Source organism: Epargyreus clarus, unplaced genomic scaffold (genome assembly GCF_041222505.1).
Source record: "Epargyreus clarus isolate Ecla_fem2 unplaced genomic scaffold, WU_Ecla_fem_2.2 ptg000033l, whole genome shotgun sequence".
Lineage (NCBI taxonomy): Eukaryota > Metazoa > Arthropoda > Insecta > Lepidoptera > Hesperiidae > Epargyreus > Epargyreus clarus.
Genome location: NW_027332238.1, coordinates 5,772,785 through 5,790,442, shown reverse-complemented (window position 1 = coordinate 5,790,442; position 17,658 = coordinate 5,772,785). Strand labels below are relative to the sequence as shown.

The window sequence follows — 17,658 nt, the reverse complement described above, 5'->3', positions numbered from 1 at the left end:
GTCGGTTAATAAAGTAATAATATTATATTTCTATATAGTATGTATTTCTAACATACTTATAATAATAATTATATTGGAAAACCAAAAAATATTAGCTATTTGTTATGTCAAAATATTTAAATTAATTATATGATATTTTACTTTTACTATTTTCAATTTTAAAATTTTCCACCCGAATATATTGTGGTTTTATAAAAGACAAACAAAAAACAAATACTCTCTTTCCTATACACATAGATTAGTACAGATACTTCGCCGCCTTGAAATTGAATGTAGCCACAAACGGCTTATTTTAGTAAGTTCTTTTTTTGAATTCTTGATAAATAAAAACATTTTTAGAGAAAATTTACGAATAAATAACTAATATTGCGTAATTTATATAATAAATAAATAATTTATAATAATAATTTCAAATATTTTAGGGACATATTAGCACTGAGACGTGGCAGAACTTTTTTACGCAACTATTTCAATTCTCAAAACTGGGTACATTTTCTTGTTAGGAGTGAGTAATCTTTACTACTCTATGCCTATACATAATTAAATAATAATAGCTCAAAGGAGCACGGTAAAATAAAACACAATAAATTAAAAAATATACATTTATTACAAATCAGACTTGTTTTTACGACACTGAACACATATTTACCACTAGACAAATATCACCATTTTGTTTACAACAACTTTAAAATATAAAGAAATAAATCCCTGATGGTAATTCATTATCATCTAGAGATTAACTCTAAAAACATCGATAATTGCCTAATGTTAACCGTCCTAAGATTTAAAATTAAAACTAGTGGCACCATAAGAAGAAAGATACCTAAATAATAACTTAATACTGCGTCCAGACTTGGCGTTTGCCGTCAGCTGCAGACTCGTTTCTATATTCGGAGCGGACTAGCAGTTTGACGCGGACTCTACATACGCTCGAAAACCATTAGCCTCCGTATTCGGGTAAAAACTTAAAATCTTTCTTAATTTATATATTCATTGTCTCTATTCGACTTTCAACATTTTCTAAGACGAAAAGAAAGGGACACGAATAAAATATAATTCAAAACAATTAAAAAACTAATAAAATGCAACAATAGATATACTAAATATTTCACGTAGTAGGTAATAATTCTTATAAATTGACTTATTCTAAAGATCTTGAAGTCGAAATACTTGTATTTACAACTTTGGGTTCAATTTTTATTGAATGAAGTTTAGAGAGACGTGAAAAATGCTTTTATAAACCCTTTATATCTGTTATAAGCAGTGGCGGATTTACCAGCAGGCTGAGTAGGCTTCAGTCTAGGGCGGCATATTTTATATTTTTGGGGCGGCAAATTTGGGGACCAAATTTTCTTTGCTAGTTCGTTCCTGCCTTAAACGTATCATGAAAAACGGGAACCGTATCATGAGCCAGCGCGGCGAGCAAATAAAATAGGGAACCATGTCACGATCGGGCATGACGAGCAAAAAAAAAAACGGGAACCGTAGCATGAGCCGGCGCGGCGTGAAAAAAACAACGGGAAACATGTTCTGGAAACGGGAAACTAAAACATGACAATTGTTGAAGCAGGGGCGGCAAAAACTATACAGCCTAGACCTTAATTTCTTTTAAATCCGCCACTGGTTATAAGGCAAGAAATGCTAGCTATTATTATTATATCCTAACTTTTTTTAACAATAGAAACTTTTTTCCGTTTCCCCTCGCCATCTTCAAGAACAACCAACCCATCAAATTTCGAACACAAATCCTTTATGCATTCAACCTCATCATGCGACAAGCCATTCGGCAAATCAAATTTCGCATACTCATCATTTCCCGCCATACTTTGACACATGTCACGGACGCCATTTTGGAAATCCTCGTCCACGTCATAGACAATTTTCTTTTCTTCCACGGTTTTAAATACAGTCTGCCACATTTTTTTTTCGTTTAAAACCGCGTTTCGGTTATAATTGTCTAAGTTAGCTAACGCGTTACCTATTTCTTTATTTTTCGGCTCTAATTTCAAAGCTTTTTTATAATATATAGCTGCTTGGTCATTTTTTCCCAATAATTCGTAACCCCGGCCGTAATAAAACAACGCTTTGCAATGTTTTTCAATATCGGTAATGTTGTCTAAGTTTTCGCACATCCGTAACACATATTTAGGTTTATTTATTTTATAATAACACACGGCTAAATTAACATATGCATTGATCCTAAGCCTCTTCACTTTTTCTTCTTCTGTGCTGTTCTTTGGTAGTGAGACTCGTAATACAGACATGGATTGTTGATAGTTTTTGATGCATTTTAAGTACTTTTTCATGGAGAATAAGTTTTTGGCTTCTGTGTGGAGGGAGTTGACTGTTCTCATCGTGACTTCGTACTTACACTGCTCCTCTTGGGGAAGATCGTTGAATCTGAAAATGATAAGTTTAAATTAGTAAATTGAAGTTATGAAAGTATTGTGAGAAAATGTTACAGTGAAGAAAACACTAACGTATATGTACAAGTAAAATTCAAATACATATAATAGTGATCTTTCTTATGGAAAAAAACGAATGTTGTTGTTCTGTAAAATAGAGAAACGACATTTAACGTTTTATATTCCACTAAAACTTTTTCTATTTAAATTTATGTGAGATTGAATTAAACGTCACAAATAAATAGACAATAATTATGTGTTACATCGGAGCACGTAACTCCGTTCTACATTGAAAATAAAAATTGTGTGTTACATCAACGCGCCACACTCTATCCTATATTGAAAAGCAAAATTATGTGTTACTTCGGAGCACGTAACTCCGTCCTACACTGAAATTTAAAAAATGTGTGTTACATCAACGCGCCTAATTACTTCCTATATTGAAAAGCAAAATTATGTGTTACATCGGAGCATGCAAATCCATCCTACACTGAAAAAAATATGTGTTACATCAGTGCGCGTAATTCCGTCCTACTTTGAAAACTATGTGTTACATCGAAGCACGTAACTCCATCCCACACTAAAAACAAAATATGTGTTACATCGGGTCACCTAACTCCGTCCTACCTGGTAGCCGCTTGCACATCGCGCACGGCGTACAGCGCGACGCTGAAGAGCGCGGGCTCCGGCCGCACGCGCGGCGGCACCCCGCGCGGGCCCCACGCCGCCGCCGGCCGCAGCAGCAGCAGCAGCCGGGCGGTGGGGCCCCTCACGCTCGTCAGGCCTAGCTCTATGTACCCAGTACTAACCTCGATACACGATCGTTAATAGTACTAGTAAGTATGTGTTACACTGGAGTGTCACTTTTATACGAAGCTAAATTTTATGTGTTACATCGACGTGTGTCACTTTCGTCTCATACTAAAAATATGTGTTACATCGAATCACGCAAATCCGTCTTACACTGAAAATACAAATTATGTGTTACATCAACGCGCCAAATTCCGTCCTATATTGAAAAGCAAAATTATGTGTTACATCGGAACGCGTACCTGTGTCATACATTGCATTTTTTAAATTATGTGTTATATTGCAGCGCGTAATTCCGTTCCATGCTGAAAATAAAATAATGTGCTACATTGGAGCACGTAAATCCGATCTACACTAAAAAAAACATGTGTTACATCAACGCACCTAACTCCATCCTACCCTGAAAAAAAATGTTTTACATGGAGGCACCTAATTCCACTCTATACTAAAAAAAAAACATGTAACACATGCTACCTGGCCGCCGCTTGCACGTCTCGCACGGCGTACAGCGCGACGCTGAAGAGCGCGGGCTCCGGCCGCACGCGCGGCGGCACCCCGCGCGGGCCCCACGCCGCCGCCGGCCGCAGCAGCAGCAGCAGCCGGGCGGTGGGGCCCCGCACGCTGGTCAGGCCTATCTCGATGCCGGGGAGGAACTTGCCTTTGCCGAGGCGGATGCGCTGGAATAGTAATATTTTAAAATTAATAAAATAATTTCAACGAATAATCCACTAATTACTTAAGTCGGTATTGTAAGTAAGTATTGTAGTAAAAATGCGAAAAAATATTGTTTAAAATTAATGTGGCTGATCTGTCGAAATTTGTATATTTTTCTATTATCTCTATCACGGCCGGATTTATAGGTCTAGAGGCCTTGGGGCAACAAAGGAGTGGAGGCCCCCTGGCCCCAAATTATTTTCCGAATAAAATGAACAATTTTCAATCAATATTTTATTGTGAAACGCAGGTAGATTCTTCTAGTATTCATGTTTGTACAAAGTACTGTAGATAAAGGTAACACAGCGATAAAAATATCAAAGGAAAATATATATTTTTTTACTAGTTTTTACTAGTCGGAATTAAAAAATAAATCCGACGTCTCTATTGTGGGGGCCCCTCTTTTGTGGAGGCCCCGGGGCTGCCGCCCCGGTTGCCCTCCCTTAAATCCGGCCCTGATCTCTATTGTGGGGGCGCTTCTCCCAATTCCGGCCCTGTATATAATGCTGATTTTTAATGTATATTAATGTACTATTTCTTTAATTAAAAGGCATACATAAAAATCAAATGTAACATACGATAGGTTCACCAGCGTTCATAGTGAGCGTCGTATCGAATGGTATGTTCGCCTTCTCCCAATACGCTGCGTAATGTATCGTCACCTCCGCATCCACTGGTACTATTGGTCCTGTTCCTGTAATTTTATGAACTTAAGTTGCGAAGGTGGTAGAACCCTTTACGGTTCGACTCCGGCGGCACCACCGCCACACTTATTTCTACCTAATAACAGCAGTGTTAGGCGCTGTTGTGTTTCGGTTTGAAGGGTGTGGTAAGGGAGACATACTTTTCCGAGGCGTTCCAGCTTAGTCCTCAGGGGTAGTGGCGCTTCTGTGGCCGACCTCAGGTAGGAATATCTAATCCTATCTGGGGTTGATTACAGATGTCCATGGGCGGCAGTAGCCACTTACCATCAGTGGACTGCATGCTCGTCTGCTACTCTTACATTATAAAAAAAAATTAAAACATGCAATAATAGAATCATCATTTTATCAAGTATTGTTTAAGAGCAGGGGAGGCCCCAAGGGGGAGTACCCGCCCCTCCAAAACCACCGACTCGCATTCGGCCAGTTTATTTCGTGAAGGACATTATTCGTCTCCATAACGAAACCTTGTGAAGTGGTATTTGTATTGACATTTAAAAAGTGTTCTATAAAGAACCTATTTGGAATAAAAATAATTGATTTGATTTGGTATAATTTAAGCAAATTTCTCCGCCACACCTATTTCTGCTTCATATTGCAGTTAACACTTCTGTGTTCTGGTTTGAAGGGTGTGGTAAGGGAGACATATTTTTCCGAGGCGTTCCAGCTTAGTCCTCAGGTCTAGCGGCGCATCTGTGGCTGTCCTCAGGTAGGAATATCTAATCCTATCTGGGGTTGATTACAGATGTCCATGGGCGGCAGTAGCCACTTACCATCAGGCTGCATGCTCATCTACTATGTTTTTTTTTAATAATACAGGAGTAGCAGACGAGCATGCAGTCCACCTGATGGTAAGTGGCTACTGCCGCCCATGGACATTTGTGATCAACCCCAGATAGGGTTAGATATCCTACCTGTGTTCGGCCACAGATGCGTTGCTACCCCTGAGGACTAAGATGGAACGCCTCGGAAAAGTATGTACTAATACTACTAAAGTATTATTCCTATATAAGTACTATTCCTATGTAAGTACTATTCCTGTATTATAAAAAAAAAATGAACTTTAAATTAGGATTCTCTTTTATTGTTTGAGTGTGCAACACTTAGGTATACCTTCTTCCAATATCAACATCTTGACATCACCGCTGGGCACACAGTCAATCATCTGTTTGCTGAGCTCGTCAAACGAGTGGTACTCCGGACAGTCCAGCATCTTCGTCTTGGTGGACTCCTCCAAGCTCTTCAGCACATCCTCGGAATCACTGTCAATTGTGTAAAAAAATATATACCATATCAGGGGAGACCCCAGGGTGGTGTAAACACACCGGATACCGAAAACAACTGAGCGTCATTGTTAAGTAAAGCGGCTGTTAGTTAAACGGCTACTTAAGCTACTTGTCTGCAACACAAATATTACAGCTTTGTTTCGATATGGCAATCTTAATAATATATTTTTATTTATTTATTTATTTATTAATTTGTACAAACTTACATTTAACATTACAGGATCATCCTAATGCGTTAAAGTAGATCTTATATAATTAGTTGTAATAAACACTATAATTTAAAACATAGAACAAGATAAGTACTTGTTAAAGTAAGTTTGAAGGTGGTAGAACCCTTTGTGGTTCGACTCCGGCGGCACCACCGCCACACCTATTTCTACCTAATAACAGCAGTGTTAGGCGCTGCTGTGTTCCGGTTTGAAGGGTGTGGTAAGGGAGACAGACTTTTCCGAGGCGTTCCAGCTTAGTCCTCAGGGGTAGCGGCGCATCTGTGGCCGACCTCAGGTAGGAATATCTAATCCTATCTGGGGTTGATTACAGATGTCCATGGGCGGCAGTAGCCACTTACCATCAGGTGGACTGCATGCTCGTCTGCTACTCTTATATTATAAAAAAAAAAAGAAAAAAAAAAAGTACTATAATTTATAATTTGCCTCTGCAAACTCATACAGCGTGCAAGTGAATAAATCTATACTGTTAGCCATCGCATTAAGTGTATGAAGCAAATATTTTTAAAATAATAATAATATCTTTATTTGTCAATATAGGTATACAGGTCTTTTAGATATTACAAGAAGGTGCTCTACATTCAACCCTTGTGGGCGTACAAATATTTATCGTCATAACCTAAGGATAAATTACTACATAATTATTAACTTATTTAAGTCTCGATAACAACAAAAATATATATATTCTCCAAAGCAAGACTGAATTAAATATTTATGTCGGTTAAAAATACATTAATAGAATAATAACATTTTTCAATTAAATTTTTTTTTTAATTTTTTAAATTTAGTAATATTATTTATATTTTGGAACTCAGAAGGAACTTTATTGTAAAATTAGGCTAAATACACTTTTTCTTAGCAAGGCTGTCTTGCAGGGTACGGTACATAATTTTGTTTTATGTTTTTTGTATTCAAAATAGATCTATTTCAAAATAGATCTTTCCTCAGCACTGATTACAATTCCACAACACCTCTGAGGATTAAACTGGACTGACTTGGATATGTATGTCTCCCTTACCACACTTCAAACCAGAACACAGCAGCGCTACACTGCTTTTATAACACAAACAGGTGTGGCGGTGGTGCCACCAGAGTCGAACCACAGAGGGTTCTAGCAACTATAGTGTTATAATCATTAGGTAATAGGGCAATTAGGTTTTGCTCATATTTTTCGTCAATGTAATGCTAGATAAGTACCTGTCAACATCTCCTAGATCCGGAAATAGATCTTCATCACAATTGAACATGGAATCCTGCTTTTTCTTCTTGAAATCCGTGTCTATATGGAATTCTGTAGCGGAGTTCAGAAGCTCCCTGAAAATAACATATTTCTTTACTAGTTTTTGCCCGCAGCTTCGCCCGCGTTTAAAAGAAAATAATATAACATACTAACATACATAAAACTGTAAAATCGTACCTTCAACTTTGCTAAAGATCATCACTTGATCAAATGCATAGTTTACGATTCAATCCTTACTAATATCCATTAAAATAATCGATGTTTTGGGTCCAAAAGATCGCTTCTCCGATTAATTGATCTTAGATCACCATCCCGAGTTCCCGTGGGATTTCCGGGATAAAAACTATCCTATGTCCTTTCTCGGGTGTCAGACTATCTTTGTACAAAATTTCATTAAAATCGGTACAGTGGTTTAGGCGTGGAGAAGAGACAACCAGACAGACAGACAGACAGAGTTACTTTCGGATTTATAATATTAGTAAGGATAATACATAAGTATAGTTTGCATAAAACTGTTAGTCCGCTCTGAATATAGAAATGAAACGCGACACCATAGCAAATTGTGTGACTACACCTGCTCGCAACAACTTCATAGCGGACTAGCAGTTTAGCGCAGACTATACATACGACTATACTAAAATGAAATTAAATAAGGAAATAAAAGAAAAAGAAAAAAAGAGAGAGAGGAGAACACAAATAAGAAAGTGTGAAAGAAAAAAAGAAATAGGACATGAATAGATAAGAAGTAAATACATTTTATAATAAATGTTTCACTACTCTCTTAAAGAACCCTGTTTTACAAAGCCGTTATAAGAGAAATATAGTAGCAGCTTTAAAAATTTAGATTTCACTAGCTGACCCGGCAAACGTTGTTGACATATAAATAAAAATATGTGAAGGGTGAATCACCCTTATCACTTAGGGGTATGAAAAATAAATAGTAGCCGATACTCAGACCTACTGAATATGCATATAAAACTCGGTGAAAATCGGTAAAGGCGTTTCGAAGGAGTACGGTTACTAACATTGTGACACGAGAATTTTATATATAAGATTTTAAATTAAGGTAATACAATTTATTTGTTTAATGGCGCGAATTTAGTTAATAACATTTCTTGAAATTTGAAGTTTAGAAAACAAACGGATTAACTTATTGGAAACTAACCTCATGTTTATGCCCTTTGATAAGGGAACAGGGTCGGTGTACATTTCATCCATCTTTATAAAGTAAATAAAATTAACTGAAGTAGATTCCTGTTTAAAGTGACTATTTAGTATTTATTACAAAAAATACAAGAATCGTACGATTACATGTGTCAAATTGACAATGTAAAAATGTCACTGATCCATAGAGAACAGATAATATATGTACTGATCACAGTCCACAGAATTTATTATCTTATTACTGCAAATTCAAGATTTTCTTGCTTGGAAATGACACACACGCTTAAGAATGTGAGCGAAATTAGAGGAAAAACAAATAGAAATATTTGAAATTATCGATTTAAGTTGAAATAATAAACGAATATCTATTGCCTAAATATCCAAGAATGATATACTATAGTAGAATTTTATATTTTTAATCTGTATTTTTAGCACTATTATAGTGTTATCTGTACCAAATGAAATGAAAGCTTAAATGATTTTCAGTTCACGATTTACGATTTCATATAGAATTTAACAAATTTACTATTTTGCGCGCGTTGCCAAGTGCTGATGCTGACTTACTAGTGCTGATGAGTGAATAATACGGACTACATTGGATCTTTAATTAGATATTTTCTTAGGTAGTAATTGCCAGAGTACTTTATACATGTCTGTAAAGTAAATCGATAATATTTACGTTGCATTCCTTGAAAGTCAAGGACAACAGTGCTAAAAGTACAAATTTTTGCTTTGCCTTTATCTAGCAAGGAGAAATAAATACGAATTTCGTTTTGCAAACTGCGAATTAGGTAAGTAAGCTTAGAACATGGCTATCTATAACAAATACAATGAATACTTTATTAATAACAATAATTCTGATTACCCACATATAGGAATTATTGTTTTCTATATTTAAACTGTTATTATAATTCTCTATCATGGATGCCGTGATTCACTAATAATAAGTAAATAGCACCCAAACAACATGTTTCCCGCGTATTTACCAAAATACCTCGTGATACGTGATGGACGTAAATATTTTGAAAGGCGGTAGACTGGTTCTACCGGGGAAATACCACCGTTACATAGTACACGAGTGGCAGACGATATCTTATTATTATTTATAGCGTACGAGTGGCACGAGCATACAGTCCATCTGATGGTAAGCTACTGCCGCCCATCAGCTGTCATTAACCCAAGATAAGATTAGACTCCTACCTGAGGTCGGCCACAGATGGGGCCGCTACCCCTGAGGACTAAGCTGGAACGCCTCGGAAAAGTTTTTTTTTTTATAATATAGAAGTAGCAGACGAGCATGCAGTCCATCTGATGGTAGCTACTGCCGCCCATGGACATCTGTATACAGATAAGATTAGAATCCTACCTGAGGTCAGCCACATATGGGCCTCTACCTCTGAGGACTAAGCTGATTCGCCTCCCAAAAAATCGGTCTCCCTTACCACACCCTTGAAACTGGAACACAGCAGCTCCTAACACTGCTGTTATTAGGCAGAAATAGGTGTAGCGGTGGTGCTACCGGAGTCGAGAGGATTCTACACCTTTAAATCAGATGATAAGTCACTGTCATCCATGGACATCTGTAACCAATTCCATAAGAACTACTTAAACTCTGACTTATTACAGATGTGTGGTTAGTTCTCAAGGCTAGCAACACTTCTGTGGCCGACCTCAAGTATGAATCTAATCTGGGGTTGATTACAGATGTCCATACGGCAGTAGCTTACCATCAGGTGGATTGCATGCTCGTCTGCTACTCCTATGTTATACAAAAGATGGACAGCATGTGCATGTGTCACTTCAATCTATACATATAAATAAAATTGAAGTGTCTGTTTTTAAAATTGATATAACTGCTTTTTACTACATGGATATGAATATACATACGGTACATACACCAAAATTACATTTTTTAAAACTGTCTGTTTGTTCTGGCTAATCTCTGAAATGGCTGGACCGATTTTGACAGGACTCTTATTGGCAGGTAGCTGATGTAATAAGGAGTAACTTAGGATACTTATATTTTCGAACTAGCTGTGGCCCGCGGTTTCACCCGCGTTATTTCTTTTTAATGCGGGTGAAACTGCTGGGCACAGCTAGATTTATAATAAAAAATAAACCACAAGGAAACAGCATCTAACTATTCTCCATTACAGGCATAAGAACAATGGCGGAGCCCTCGCCTCACGAGATGAAGACCTGCCCGTACAACCCAGCTCACCAGGTGGAGCACTACCGGATGCATATACATTTGCAGAAGTGTCGCAAACAGCACAAAAACTGTAAGAAAGTCAGCTGTCCTTTCGATGCAACACATGTGATCAACGATGTGGAGATTGATGTGAGTAGCTACACACAAAACATATAAGCAGGTAGCCTTAGTTAAAAAACTTGGCCACTTGATCAAGTTTCACAGTTACGTTTATATTAAAAATTAATGATGACTTGCTTAAACAGTTAAAGAACATATCCCAGGCAATGCACCTCTGATTTTTCAAAGTTATGTGCATATTAGAGATTAATTATCTTGCCTAAATGGTGAAGGAAATCATCGTGAGGAAACCTGTGTACCTGAGAAACCTTAAAAATAATTGTTTTGAAGGTATGTGAAGTCTAGCAATGTGCACTAGGCCAGCAGCAGAAGGATTAGCCCATAGTCCACTGCTACGGGCTAATCCTTCTCATTCTGAGAGGAGACCCGTCCCCAAGTGAGTGGGAAGGTGTACAATAATGGGTCGACGAAGGGCTACACATAGGATATTTATTTTTTTATTTTTTATAATATGAGAGTAGCAGACGAGCATGCAGTTCACCTGATGGTAAGTGGCTACTGCCGCCCATGGACATCTGTAATCAACCCCAGATAGGATTAGATATTCCTACCTGAGGTCGGCCACAGATGCGCCGCTACCCCTGAGGACTAAGCTGGAATGCCTCGGAAAAGTCTATCTCCCTTACCACAGCCTTCAAACCGGAACACAGCAGCGCCTAACACTGCTGTTATTAGGTAGAAATAGGTGTGGCGGTGGTGCCGCCGGACTCGAACCACAAAGGGTTCTACCACCTTCAAAATAATCCCACTAATATTATATGGAATGTAAGTCATATAGCACACAGTGATAAGGAAATACCTCAGGAGGGAGTTCATTCCACATTTTGCACATAATTCTGCCTAATAACAGCTGTGGTTGACCTCTGGTATAGTCCGCGCCAAACTTAAGTTCGCTCTGAATTTAATGCGCTCAGTAGTCAGTTAGAGAGCCAATGCAGTTGAGCACAACAACCTTAGATTAGTAAGGATTACTCACTCCTAACAAGAAAATGTACCCAGTTTTGAGAATTGAAATAGTTGCGTAAAAAAGTTTTGCCACGTCTCTGTGCTAAAATGTCCCTAAAATATTTGAAATAATTATTTATTAATTTACAATTACAATGTACAATTTACGTAATACGTAAATTGTACATTGTAATTGTAAATTACGCAGTATTAGTTATGTTTTCGTAAATTTTCTGTAAAAATGTTTTTATTTGTCAAGAATTCAAAAAAAGAACTTACTATAATAAGCCGTTTGTGTCTTCATTCAATGGCGGCGAAGTATCTTTACTAATCTATGACAACAACAAGCATATACTCCGTAGCAACGTAAGGGCACACTAACGCAGCTATGTACCCGCGGGCAAGAGCGGGCAACGGAGGGGTGCCGGGGTGTCCCGCACTGTCTTCGTCCCGCTAATATCTATAGTCCGATTCATAATTAGGTGTCCAAAATGTAAACAAGGGTGTTGACCTATCAAGAAAATATGTGTCAAATGGTAGTTTCTTATGTTTGACAATATTAAATTGATACGACGATAATAAAATAATAATTGAAATAAATTAAAATCAATTCACATTTTCCACTATTTATATTTTGTCAATTTCATTTCTTACAGTAATAATAATAAAAACAAGATTTATGGTAGAAAATTAAATTGTGATAATGGTAACACAATCGGGATCCAAAACAGTTTTGTGCCGCCATTTTTAAGTTTCGTAATTGATATTATTCATTTTCGTGATCGTGGTCCAACTCGAATGTTTTCTAGATTTCATAGCGCGCTTTTGAAATTGTGTGCAGTTATTAAGTTTTTGTTTTTTGTTGAGTTTGTGAAAGTTTTCGTTTCTTGTTAATTTGTTAAGGTTTGCAATACCTGTAATCGTATTTTGACAATGACGTTTCTTTGTTTACATTTTGGACACCTAATTATGAATCAGACTATACAATTTGCTATTGCGACGCGACTCGTTTCTATATTCGGAGCGGACTAGCAGTTTACCGCGGACTCTAATACTCTAATCCTATCAGGTGTTTAGTAAAAGTTATTTCTATTATATAAATACAACAATAACAATATTTAATTTACATTTCAGTACCACATACGAGGCTGCCCGAAGAGAATCATGCTCGATGCGCAGATGTACATAGTGGACGACGAGACCAAGCCGACCGTGGAGATGGTACAACCACCCCCGGCCACCATACCGTGCGAGGAGAATTGGGAAGATGTGAGTATTTACATTCATGTACTTTTAAAGTGTAGTGTATTTAAGCTTTTTAAATGACTTGAATATTTGTTTCACTTTTTGACTGGCTTATATTTCTTGTATATTATTTCTTACTTATATATTAATTATTTCTGAAGGTGTTAGAACCCTTTGTGGTTCGACTCCGGCGGCACCACCGCCTCACCTATTTCTGTTATAACAGCAGTGTTAGGCGCTGCTGTGTTCCGGTTTGAAGGGTGTGGTAAGGGAGACAGACTTTTCCGAAGCTTTCCAGTTTAGTCCTCAGGGCTAGCGGCGCATCTGTGGCCGACCTCAGGTAGGAATATGTAATCCTATCTGGGGTTGATTACAGATGTCCATGGGCGGCAGTAGCCACTTACATCAGGTGGACTGCATGCTCGTCTGATACTCCTTTATTATAAAATAATGATAATAATCTTTTTTCTTATTCCAGGATGTCCCCACCTCCTACATCCCAGATCCGGCCAAGAAAGCCCCCCACGTCTACACGAAGATCAAGGGAGCAACTCCCTCAGAACGCAGGAAGCACAGGATGGAAGGGATCAAAAATTACAAGCCCATGGAAAGCACCAACTAAGGTTTCCCCTCTCAGGAAATACCGTAACACATGGAAAGTATAGTCCGCGCCAAACTGCTAGTCCGCTTTGAATTTAGAAACGACATCATCATCACTGGGACGTCTTATCCCCCGGGCGCACATATATTGCGGCAATGTCAACATAAGGGCGGTGGGCAGGAAATTCGGGTCTCGAGGGTACCCTCTTTGCCCGGGCAGTTTCTCAGGTGGTCAAATGCCCCCTGGATTTATATTTATTCATAATAATATTATGTTATTTATAACATAATAATATAATGAACAAGTATCAAAAATGGACCAACCCCACTGTTAAGTGGGTGGTTCGGTACTTCTCGCGTCGTTATTACCGAGCGGACGGTCGGCCCCCTGATGGTCGGGGGTCGCCAGAAAATAGAAACGAGTCGCGTCGCAATAGCATATTGTAAATATTAGCGGGACGAAAACACCATGGCCCCCCGCCACTTTCGCCCGTGGGTACATAGCTGCGTGAGTGTGCCCTTACGTTACGGAGTATATGCTAACTAAACCTGTGCGCGACAACTTCAGAGCGGACTAGAAGTTTGGCGCGGACTATACCTACCAACTAAGTTGTCTCCGGAAATTCCCAAAAAATATTTGTTATTGTTTCCTTATTTTGTTGGTGGGAATTTATTTTTACTGCTGACATTATCAAACTAATTATAATTATAAGACTGTTTACAGATTTGAATAATGTTTGTTTCATTTTTTTTGGTTGTTACTATGTTGAGAAGGTAGGATTCGGGAATTTAAATTTACCGTCGAAATTGTTAGCAAGACTATTTTTGGAAAATTGTAGCGAGTGTCATTTCTCTGTATCTGTTTCATCTGTATTCGGGAATTAAAATTTACTGTTGGGAATCTAAGCGTCATTAATAAATTTTATGACGAGGGAGTGCTCAATTTTCTGCTCTTAAATGTTGTACAGAGTTGGATGGGAATTTAGTTTTACTATTAAGATATATAAATAACGATAAATAAATACAAAGTCATTTTTTCTGGAAGCCTAAATTTTGATTTTGTTTTTTGATTTCATTCTCCTTATGTAACATTATTTTATAATATATAATATGCATATAATCTTATATTGTTTCTAAACTTATGTCTAGTATGTCTAGAAAAAAAATACCATAAGTACTTATATTTTTTAAAGTTCTACTTAAAGAAGTAAGTATAACTTGATTTAATAAAAAATGTAACTTAGAGGATACTATCGACCCATTACTGTCCCACTGATGGGCACGGGTCTCAGAATGAGGAGTTGGAGTTAAAATCTACCATGCTAGTCAAATGCAGATTAGTAGACTTCATACACTTGGGAATTTTTATAGAATTCCCGGGCATATAAAATTCCTTATGAATTCCGAATGTTTTATTTCGTCGTCATATACCTTTAGGATTGTTTTAAAAGAATTCCCAGTCGTGCAAAATTCCTCACGATCACTTACTTCTCTGTTAAAACAAGTCATAATTTCTAATACGCACATTGAAATAGATTTAAATGCTTCGGATTTGAATCTCCCCGTATTAAGATGCCGAATTTTAAACTAGGTATAACTATTTTTATAGTATATATATATATATAGAAGTAGTTATTGAGTTATAACTCATAACATAAGTATGGTCCGCGTAAAACTGCCAGTCCGCTCTGAACATAGAAATGAATCGCGTCGCCATAGCAAATTGTATGACTACACCTGCTCGCAACAACTTCACAGCGGACTAGCAGTTTGGCGCGCACAATAACATTAGTTACCATAAAACAAAAGTCAAGTTTATTTTAAGAAATACTTAAATTTGTATAATTTTTGACCCTCGACTCAAAAAGTCTTTTAAATAGAAACCCCATTTTTTATGTATTTTTTTTATTGGTTACTTGGTTGAAAGGTTTAATTAATAAATTTCTCTACACTCATAGACTCACACTATTCCGGTGTTGTGGGTGTTATGCACACACATACAAATACACAAACACCCAGATTAAGGACAGATATCATTTTGGTTTGCATTTGACCGGGGATCGAATCTGTAGCCCTCCGTGTCAGACCAATAGTAACCGCTTCGTCATGAGCTCCACAGACTGACTAGGGGAAGAGGAGGATCAGGAGCCCTCCAAATGTCTATAAGTTCTCTTATAGACATTTGTAAAAGCTTGTTATATTAGATCAACTTAAAACTGGGGGCCTCATTCAACATTTCGGCCCGGGCCTCCGAGTTTAGTCTGCCATTGCTCTAGCGGACTTAAGGGGTTGTGGAAGGGCCCCCGATCCTTGGGGGCCCTAAGCACAGTTGTTATTATCTAAAAAAGAAGGTCATCAGTACCAAACGATCTGTGTAGTGTATCGGCGAAGTATGCGATTTTTAAAGGTCCAACATCATTTTAAATATGTAGTTATGAAAAGTAATCATGTAATCATGTAATCGTGATTGCAACTACAATTTGTAGTTAGTAATCAAAATGTTTAACTACTTTTTACGATTACTTTTTGTAGTCTGTAGTTATAATTGAGACATTTGTAATTTTGTAAAATGAAATCAACTTCTGTAAAATGAAATCTACACTGGGGGCCTCCATTCCACTTCCGACCCAGGGCTCCGACGACCTTAGTCCGCTACTGTGTGTGTGTGTGTGTGTGTGCGCGCGTGTTTGTATGTGTGTGTGGGTCAGCTCTTTTCTATTTTGAGTCGAGGGTTTTGTATTTAAGTCTAAGTTAGATCATAAAATGACTATAGAAGTAATTGGAATATATTATTTGTTTAAAAAATGACATGTTTACATTTCTCTGGATGGACGTAATTTCAGTGGTTTTATCTTAACTAGCTGACGGGGCAAACTTTGTGCCGCCTCAAAATCTATTTATCTAATATATTTTATATAAAATATAGCCTATGTTACTCGTGGATAATGTAGCTTTCGAATGGTGAAAGAATGTTTAAAATCGGTCCAGTAGTTTTTGAGCCTATTCATTACAACCAAACTAACAAACAAAGTTTTCCTATTTATAATATTAGTGTAGATAGTAATTGTTGTATTGTTTATTCATTGTCTATATACATATTGGTGTATAAGAATAAGATATGGGGCTACAAGTCTGTGTCCGTAAATCGGTGGTATAATAATAACCAAGTATAGGTCGCGCCAAACTGTTAGTCCGCTCTGAAGTTGTTGCGAGCGGGTGTAGTTTACAATTTGCTATGGCGACGCGATTCATTTCTATGTTCAGAGCGGACTAGCAGTTTTATGCGGACTATATTTGGGTACCAAAAAAATATATATTCATGTGATGTTGTAATGTGCGTTCGAGCCGCCTCGGGGGGCAATTGCCGCCCTGTAGCAAGGGTGGATTAGACGCGCCATTCATAGTAAGGCAAAGAAAAAGTTGGCGAATTTATGTGGACAATGTCAAAGTTGCAAATGGGAAAGTTTTTATTTCGTATTTCGTTATTTTGCTGATTGAAATATCTAAGGGGTAGGTATAAATTTGCAATTGGTAGATCGCATAGTGATATATACACAAATACTAAGGAAATACATTTTTGGTACAATAAAGTTGACTATCCTTGCTCTAAAAGAATAGGTTGGTAAAAATATATAAAACATGAAGTCTCTGAAATAAGTCGGCGAGAAGAATCGTCTGTTAAGGAAAAGTTATTTTTTGTAATTTTGACGCACTATAAAGGTAACGGTGTCGCATGTTGTTTTAAATAAAAGCTATTTATCAAATACACAAAATAATGTGTAATACGAAAAAAATGTGACGCGAGATTTTGCCGCTCCAATAACATCTGATGTCTAAGATTTTGCCGCCTCGACATATTGCCGCCCGGGGTCGACCGAAGGCAGTACGCTTGTGTGTGTGCATGTTTGTATGACAATCATTGAGATTATAGACTATTTTATAAAATGTTCCTGTAAATGATGTGCTAAAGATTATACGGAAAAAAATAC

General features: G+C 37.5%; 2 protein-coding genes across 3 annotated transcripts; one reads left to right on the top strand and one right to left on the bottom strand.

Moving 5' to 3' along the window:
* Window positions 1-1,050: 1,050 nt before the first annotated feature.
* On the bottom strand, window positions 1,051-8,654 carry LOC140755619 (inactive peptidyl-prolyl cis-trans isomerase shutdown). Its single transcript, XM_073090921.1, has 6 exons — window positions 8,549-8,654; window positions 7,341-7,457; window positions 5,744-5,892; window positions 4,508-4,623; window positions 3,690-3,892; window positions 1,051-2,400 (listed from the first exon to the last, which is right to left on the bottom strand). The coding sequence occupies exons 1-6, from the start codon at window positions 8,599-8,601 to the stop codon at window positions 1,662-1,664; spliced, it is 1,377 nt and encodes a 458-aa protein (XP_072947022.1). The 5' UTR covers window positions 8,602-8,654; the 3' UTR covers window positions 1,051-1,661.
* A 446-nt stretch (window positions 8,655-9,100) lies between these two features.
* On the top strand, window positions 9,101-14,403 carry Gtsf1 (gametocyte-specific factor 1). Of its 2 annotated transcripts, none has more exons than XM_073090912.1 (4): window positions 9,101-9,170; window positions 10,704-10,888; window positions 12,959-13,093; window positions 13,548-14,403. In XM_073090912.1, exons 2-4 carry the CDS (start codon window positions 10,715-10,717, stop codon window positions 13,689-13,691), a joined length of 453 nt encoding a protein of 150 aa, XP_072947013.1. In that variant the 5' UTR covers window positions 9,101-9,170; window positions 10,704-10,714; the 3' UTR covers window positions 13,692-14,403. The 2 variants fall into 2 exon arrangements, with proteins under 2 accessions (XP_072947013.1, XP_072947015.1); XM_073090914.1 differs by lacking the exon at window positions 9,101-9,170 and adding an exon at window positions 9,184-9,338.
* Window positions 14,404-17,658: the final 3,255 nt, after the last annotated feature.

Bases quoted from the DNA above. Each gene is read 5' to 3' on its own strand.
- LOC140755619 (XM_073090921.1), bottom strand. From the start codon at position 8,601: ATGGATGAAATGTACACCGACCCTGTTCCCTTATCAAAGGGCATAAAC. The intron at 3,893-4,507 runs GTATGTTACATT...TTACTATTCCAG, and splicing joins TGAACGCTGGTGAACCTATC to CGCATCCGCCTCGGCAAAGG. The intron at 2,401-3,689 runs GTAGCATGTGTT...TATCATTTTCAG, and splicing joins GACGTGCAAGCGGCGGCCAG to ATTCAACGATCTTCCCCAAG.
- Gtsf1 (XM_073090912.1), top strand. From the start codon at position 10,715: ATGGCGGAGCCCTCGCCTCACGAGATGAAGACCTGCCCGTACAACCCA. The intron at 10,889-12,958 runs GTGAGTAGCTAC...TTTACATTTCAG, and splicing joins TCAACGATGTGGAGATTGAT to TACCACATACGAGGCTGCCC. The intron at 13,094-13,547 runs GTGAGTATTTAC...TTCTTATTCCAG, and splicing joins GCGAGGAGAATTGGGAAGAT to GATGTCCCCACCTCCTACAT.